Here is an 8276-nt window from a genome sequence, read left to right as displayed (position 1 = left end):
TTCTTATTGATCTTAACTTGAATGCATTGAATGCGTGCATTACATTGTTTAAGTTTTCGCATGCCATACATATATTCTTGCCATCTACATATTTGAGGACAGTAGTCCACTTAAAGGTTTGTTATGTAGGTAATTAATGTGCGCGTCGCGCATGCGCTTTGCAGTTTTTACTTAAAAATTGTATTATGATATGGACTAATAGACATAAAATATATATTTTAAAATCACATATTATACAAACAAGAGTAAGTTTTTATTATTAAATATGTATGTATTATAAATTACATTAATTTTTAAATAGTTACTGCATTAAGATGTGCTTTCCTGAATGCTTTTCTAACTAAAATTGCTTGTATTGAGTTTGAGCTCTTTTTATTATTTTTATTTTCATTTTTATTTTTATTTTTATTTGAATTGCTTTATAATGCCACAGTTAATAAATTTATAGTCGCTAGCTACCTATTAAATTTACATATATTTACGTTATACATATCCGTATACATTTTAAAATATTTAAAGCTTAGCACCCTGTTTGCAGTGTACTAAATTTTGCAAAATTTACAGATTCTATAAAAAAAGTCAAAACTAGGAAACCCCAACAACTAAGTTTGGTGCAACTTTTTTGTTTTTTATTTTAACTCGCCGATGGCCAAAAAAAAGTCCATGAAAGCTCATTTCCATAACGCTCATAGATTGCCCGCTTTTTCCGTCGATTCTCACACTAAGCTTTCAACTCGTTGCTGTTGAAGGCATGGAAAATCACTCCGCTTGGTCAGCCGCCGCCATAATAACCTACTTGCATACATACATATACAATATCTACATTAATCCAGTTATGTATGTATGTAAGTGCATATCTAAAATCACTTCGTTGGAAGCTGCAGTGGAATTCTGCCAATCGCAACGCTAGATTTTCGTCGCGAAAATTCTCTAAATTAAAAGCAGTAGCGCCTAAAAGTATACATTAGGAAAAGTAGCAGTTACAATCTCTCAACTAGATATTGCATTTTGTTAGGCGCGCCTGTTATTCTTTTGGAGATTTTTGGCAATCAAAATTAGCGATTGCGAATAATGTAATCTGGCTGCTGAGCTTCCCAATCTTTCGTTCGCTTAACAATCACTTTGAATGAGCGCCTCACTTAGCGCGTTGAGTTGTTCTTCGCCACACTTGATTTTGTCCGCAATATCACGTGTATCTGCTATCAATTTCGCTTTCATGTTGATAAAATAATCGAAATCGGCAAATTCATCCGCGCTGAGATTTTTCTCGACAATGCCAACAACACTGCTGCCGCGTCGATCGATGTCCTCTTTAAGGCGCTTCGCTTCGGCAAGTTGATCGAGCAGACGATCGCGTTTTAGTTCGAGTGATTTCTGGGAAAAAGAATAAAAATCGATTTAAATATTTGTTGTTTGCAAACTGTATTGAGCTAAGAAGGTGAAATATGAGATTTTCGAAAGCACTATGCCTAGAAGTATGCAACCGGAGATGCTGAAACGAAAGAACATATTGCCGACATCCTCAAATGAAGCTTACACATTTTATCAGAACCCGGAGTGTAATTTTGTAAAGGTTTTCGACGTGCTGAATATTCAAATCCGTGATCGTTTTCGAGATGTTTTAACCAAAATGTGTAAAGGACGCGATAACCATATTCCTACTTTCGCGACTATGTGTTCGGCTGAGTGCGGTAATAAGGATTTTTAAAATTCAATATTTTGACGAAAAAACAACAAACTCAACGCCATTCGAAAGAAGAATACTTGTACAAAAAAACCAATCGCGATGCTACATAACCTCAAATATAGGCCAAAATCACGTTTTTGCAGAAACCTGAGCCGCTAGAGCAGTCACATATGTATGTCACCGGATTTGGATTCAGTACGTCGAAGACTTTTGAAAAATACAGGAACATCGATATATGTATGTATGTATCATACTTTAAGATCCGACTGTAAATGTCGAAGATTTGAAATTTCGAAAATATATTGCAAAATTATTTCAGACTCAGATGGTGACGGCGAATTTCTTTTTCTGGTACAGCCTAACATACATACTTCTTTCTAATTCCATTTCATTCCATCAAAAATTTACTTCTTCTTTCTTACCTTCTCAGCGCCACTCTCAGCCGGCACAGCACTCAGACTATTCTCTATGCGTGCCAATCGTTCGGAGAGCGAAAGCAGTAAGCTCGTAATTTGACCCACATCATCGATGTAGGTGCGGCACTTGGTTGCCTCTATGGGACGCACTTTGTCCGTCAGCTTGCTGACCAGACTGTTACCCAACTCATCGTTGAGTTCAGCTTCCTCTTTGAGCGTCGTTTGCTCCTTGTTAAGTACGCGTATCTTACGATTAAGTTGCTTGATAAGTTCATCCTAAAAAGAGAGAAAATCGTTATAGCATTCCAACCAAACTGCAAGGAGTTGTCCTTATCGCACTTACCACCTTCTTCTTGAGCAAATCACAAGTATCCGTTTCACTGTCGCCATTGGCCAGTAATACCTCCACTTCGGCATACTGTAGTTCTACTGTTACTTTCTCCTGGCTGTCACGTCCTTTCATGCGCAGCAGCGTCGAAGTGCCAACATCACGTTTAGCCGGTCGTAATGGCACATTCGGATTATAAAGGTTACTAACATAATCCGTGGCTGATTTGAGTGCGGGCGGCGCTAAGATTTGCACCAGTTTCTCATTGGACGCCAAGAGTGTAGCTAGTTCTTGTGACATGGCTTCACAGTCAATTTCGATGGGATGTCGTTGACGTGGCTGCAGCGTTATGCGCTGTTGCTGAGCATCTTCCTTGTTGTGTGGTTGCTCCGTGAGTCGTGTATGCTCCTCGGTATCGTTAGCTGCAGACACCAAATAATCATCATCGGTTTGCGACGCTGTCTCTGTGGTGGATGGATTCACGCGTAGTATAATTTCGCTACGCTGCATAAGTTTTAAACCATCGGTGCTGGAGTTCATTTGCGTGATTTGTGTTGCAATGAGGTCATCACTTGTGGTATTTGTGCTGGCGACGGTGGTTGCTGATTGAGGTAGCGTTTCGCTTGTTGCTGGCGAGGTTGGCGAGGAGTTTGAATTTGTGTGTGTTGTAGGAGTTTGTGCGACGCTTGCATCCGCTACATTGCTTTCCTCCTTAAAATCAGATATAGTTTCTGTGAGCACAGTATCGACTTGCTCCTTTGGCTCTTCAACACTAGCGGCAGCAGTGCGCTTGGGACTCTCACAGCTTTCGTGCGTTTGCTGGAGTATGTTTTCTGTTGCCATTATGGGCGTTGTAGGCGCTGAATGCAGTGTCGTCCTTGAGCCATACATGCCAATTAAACTGGTTTCAGACACATGGGCCGACATCAGTTTCGACTGCAGCTGCGTTATTTTCTCGATATTTTCGCGCAATGAGTCCTTGCGTATAACAGATTTCACTGGCGCGATAGGCGACGTTGAAAGCGTAGCTGTGACCAGTTCGGCGCGGAAAATACGTCCTTCACTGCCGCTAGTGCTGCCACTATCACTGGAGCTGCCGAGGCTAGAGAGCGGCTTCATCGAAATCAGTTGCGGTTGATGTCTGTTCGGACTACTGAGGCTACTCTCCGATTGCGCGGGCGACAGCACTGTGGCACTCTCGCTGAGTAAGGCGGCTGTGGTCTCCTCTAGCGTCGGCTCCAACTGTTGTGTACGCTTCAGATCCATTGTGGATTGAGACATGAATTTAGTGGGACTATTCTGGGCGTGGTTGGGATGATAAAAACTACCACTGTGCGAGTTATTGTGTACGTCATACGACTGAGATCGACTGTAGTTGTGCGGTTTGCCACCACTGTTTGCAACATTGCTGTTGTAAGAATTCATGGTTGGCGTTGAGTAGCGGTGCTGGGTGGGTGGATATACGGGATAACAATTGGATGTCGCTGGCGTCTGCAGTTGCTGTGGTTGCGGCGGCTGCTGCTGCTGCTGTTGCTGAGGTGGTGCAGAGACAGTTGATGAGTTTAAGTTATTGTTGGAAGCATAGCGTAACGGCGAAGCATTGGCGGAGGTCGGCGACGAAGGTTGCGGTTGCAACTTTGCGCCCAATGGCAGAACATCTGGCAAATTGTTAGGCATTTTGCCATTATGTGCATTGAGTATGTCGTAGGCAGCGGGCGGCTTTGTGTTCGCCACCAAGTCTTCGTTTGAGGTGAGCGTGAGCTTGTAACTGCCATGATCCGGATCCAAGTTGTTGAGCTTCTCGAGACTCTGGCGGGGCAAGTACGAGGCCTTCGAGTTGCATCTGCAATGAAAGAGAAAAATAAATGGAAATTTAAGAAGGTGCTGCTAAGTTATGCGACTAGGTACATATGTATGTAATACATTAGATGTATTAGAGTCAACGGCAGTGAAGAAGACCAACAAATCCCCCAACATATTTATGTCAAATTGACATTTTTATTTATACTATTTCTCTTGTAGCTTGTTGGTCAGTAGGCGGCAGGAGTGTGTGTAAAAGATGTTTACCATTTTGCTAATGGCCGGTTAGCTGTTCACTTGGCGCTGGCATGAGTGGAACGCGCCAAAAAAGGTCGTTCCGTGCACGCTACTAAGCGTGCAACTAGCCGACACTCAACCAGTCGTTTTACTTAGCTGTGCTTGTAAGCAAACTTCGTCTTCGCGCATTCATAAATTGCTTGTGTTCACACGCTCTCGAACCGGTGGCCAAGTGTAGGCAATTGATGCGTGTCTAGTACCCGTTGGCCGTATTTGGCTTGCAGTTGCTTAGTTAGTCGGTTAAATATTTGCTATGCGGTCCAAACTCTTACATACACGGAAGCCCTGCATCCCAACGCATTTAGACAATCAATTTGTGGTTTTTAGTTCACAGCGACATGCACGCGTACACAGGCACGTATGCACGGCTATGAAATGAAGAATCTACAGTTACTTAGTTTGGATATTTTTGGACATGCAGCGGTGAGTAGATTTTTAATTAAATGTGATTGTAACTGTATAAAGCCCACTCATGTCAGTTGTCATGTAAACTAAAAGTTGTCATCCTTAAAGATGTTTTAATTAATGTTCGAAGTAGCTTGTAAGCATTTGGTTGTTAAAAATTAGGTTTCGGTTAAAAAAACTATTACACAACTTAACGAATAGTAATAGCGGATCTTAGCAGTAGTTATCGAAAATTATAATTAATAAGCAAATGTTAACACAAAGTTTACAGTCTTAGGTTATGCCAGTCCCCAAAGTAAAGTACTCACTTAGTCAATTAAGAGCTTATCCTTTGTGATACCACATTCTGAACGGCACCCACTACTTAATCAATAAAACGTCTTGAGCCGAATTTGTAACCACGAACTCGGCTAAACTGAATGCCACAGATCTCCTCAAATCTATTGAAAACGTGCGAGCCCAAGTATGTAAACCTTAGTCTTGCGAAAGCTGGGCAATCAAGAAGTTAGTGCTGAGGTGATTCCACCTCGACATCTTCCAGGTAACAGCGTTACATGAGTTCAGCCCCTTACTGCGTGAATACCGATTGGACAATGACCCGTTAAATTTCCCACCAAGAGTTAAAACTGTGATTTTGTAAGTGTGAGGACTGCCCTCGACCGTCGCCTATACACCCTGGCCAGAAGGACCTTGCAATCGCTGATGAACTGGTTTTCGCCCAGCGCTCGCTGAGCTGACATGAGAATACATGAGTGTACCACAGGCGATAAAGGGCACCCCCAGCTGCTCTTTGTGTGGTGATACTGCTTTAAGAGCCCCTGCCCTAGCCAATTCGTCAGTCACATAGTACCCCGTAATGTCGCTGTGACCCAGAACCCTAATGATCCTAATGCAGAAGTATTCCTACGCAACTAACTAAATAAATGCACACTCCTCAACAGTGAATTCTCAGCCTTCCAGTAAGGAAGTTTGAACTTAATGTTAATGGAAAACTCTCCACAGAAACCCTGGGATCCAGTTTCGATCCAGAATGTCCACTTCTTAAGCCGATCTAAGTGCCAATGTGGGCTGGTCCGCAGTGTTCCACTAATACCAATTAAGGCAACCCGTTGTAGGCGCTCCAACTGCTTAGCTAGTATATACTTCTTAAGCGAGTTCTATCAGACTAGGGCTCCATAAAACATAATAGTCTTGAGTACGTTCTCGTAGAGCCAATATACATCTTTGGGCGAAACACCCCATCTCTTTCTAATAGCTCTCCTACAGCAGTATAAAGACGCCTTTCCTGCCCTTTCCTCGATGTTCGGCATCCACGGCAGTTTGCTGTCAAGAATCAAGTCCAAGTACTTGGCCTTGTCAGAAAGCTGCAAGCGCTGATCTGCTAGAGGGGGAAGACCAGCGGTAGAGATTTTCTACTTTCTAATGATAAAGACCCATTCTGTCTTACTGGGATTGAAGGCGAGGCCACTTCTGTAGCTCAATGACCCTATTAAAAAAAAAAAAAGATTGGTCATAAGCAGTGATGGAAAATCAAAATTTAAAATTGTGCCGAATTTCTCCGGAAAATTGTGCCTAAATGCAGGTCAATGTGCCAATAAATTGAAAGTCGTCGATAGGTACCATTTCCTTTACAAAATATATTTACAGTACTTATTGCGTGTAAGAGAACAGAAATCTATAGGAAAACCTTTCTTTAATGCAACAACAAAACAACACCACAACAAAAACCATAAAAATTAAAGCTCAAAACATTCTAGGAAAAATTTTCACGCAAATTTAGAACTTTGTTGTCATCTGTTTTAGAAAACTTTCGGGTATATAATTTTATAGTCCATTAAATTTTAGGATTACAAAATGCCAGTGCGGCTAGGAATTCGAATTTTTAATATTTTTTTTATTTTTTTTTTGCATTTTCTTTATACATATTGGATGTACAAAAAATTTGAGAATGGAAGAAAAAGTGCAACACCTTCAACGAAAAAATGTCTCAAAAATCAACGCGAATTAAATGAATTATAAAACTGTATAGCCGAAAGTATGTCTAGTTTTCAAAAAAAAAAAAAAATACGTGTAAACAAAAATCATCGCTCAATCACTAACCCGGAATTACGAATTGTAAAAATATAAAGCATCAGTCCTCCTAAAGTATTTGCAGATTACAATGTTCACCTTGCGCAAACTTACTTATAACCAGCATTCAGGCATTGTTGCGGATATTGGACAGTTCCATATGCTGTAGTCTAGAAATGAGAAGGCCTGATTTTTTGTATATTTACATTTTTGGGTAAATTATAATTTAGTAAATTTGTTCATTTACCCTGAGATCATTATTTGTACATAATATTATAAAGCAGTACTTTTTTTATATCAAAATCCATGTTATTCTTATCATCACAGCGCGAAAGCCGTAACGGCTTTTAAAATTGCAGTATCAAGGTGCTCTTTCTTAAATCTTGGCAAAATTTAACTTTAAATTTCAAAGCATTTTTAATTTCATTTTCTGCAGAATTTTCTTTAGTAAGAAATATTTCGGCTTCTGTTCCACAAAGAATATTCAAAATGGGTCAGTGATTATTTAAATCTAAAGTGTGTATTAAATGATATTTAATATTTGCTTTAGAGATGAAATTGCGACAAATATGTTTAAACAAAAATCTTAAGGGTAGATGCAGAGCGTGGAAGCCAGCTTCTTCTGCTTATGTTTATATTATTTATCAGTTTAAGCTAATCACGATCAAATGTAAAAAAAAAAAATTATTTTTAATTGCAGATTTCGGCAAAAATAGTGCCGAAAATCAATCGATTCTGCTTAAGGTGCCTGCTGCTTTCGAAAGGGCCGAAAATGGCACAATGCACACTCATTTTCCATCACTGGTTGTAAGTTAGAGAAAATATATGACATACCTACATTAGACCGTTCGTTAAAATTAAAATTTGGTTTGCCGGGCGGAAAAAGATGTGTTTTGGTCTAAAAATAAGCTGTGCAAAATTTTATTCGAATATGATAACTCTAAGTACTTGCGCGTTGCATTTGAAAATTTAGAAAACCATATGCACTCTGGGAAAAAAATTTCTAACAAAATAGTTGAAAGTCGTGAATTTTATAGTCATTTGCCATGTAAAATAACCTACACAATCTGAATATGAGGTCAAAAATTAAAAAGGTAGAATACGTTTTAAGAATTTGCGAAATTATCGTTTTTTTCAAATTGAGAAAACAGCATTTTCAATTTTTTCCAAAAATATCCGGTTGTGATTATCACACCACAAAAAGATCTCCACCAGATTAAAGGTCTTTGAAATCCCTACGAACCTGCTATACAATGTTTTGCAATCAAATTAT

General features: G+C 39.9%; 1 protein-coding gene across 1 annotated transcript in view; it reads right to left on the bottom strand.

The window, feature by feature from the left end:
• Positions 1–618: 618 nt before the first annotated feature.
• The window catches only part of LOC108364992 (protein Shroom-like), a 76356-nt gene continuing 68698 nt past the window's right edge, over positions 619–8276 (bottom strand). Inside the window, exons 2-4 of the mRNA XM_017618884.1 lie at positions 2447–4274; positions 2110–2379; positions 619–1374 (exon numbers count right to left, since the gene is read on the bottom strand). Coding sequence (XP_017474373.1) covers positions 1111–1374; positions 2110–2379; positions 2447–4274 — 2362 coding nt within the window. The 3' untranslated portion in view covers positions 619–1110. The remainder of the gene's footprint in view (positions 1375–2109; positions 2380–2446; positions 4275–8276) is intronic.

This window comes from Rhagoletis zephyria, unplaced genomic scaffold (genome assembly GCF_001687245.7).
Source record: "Rhagoletis zephyria isolate East Lansing unplaced genomic scaffold, Rhagoletis_zephyria_1.1 Rzeph_scaffold_01736, whole genome shotgun sequence".
Classification (NCBI taxonomy): domain Eukaryota; kingdom Metazoa; phylum Arthropoda; class Insecta; order Diptera; family Tephritidae; genus Rhagoletis; species Rhagoletis zephyria.
This window is presented reverse-complemented; position numbering and strand designations above follow the sequence as displayed.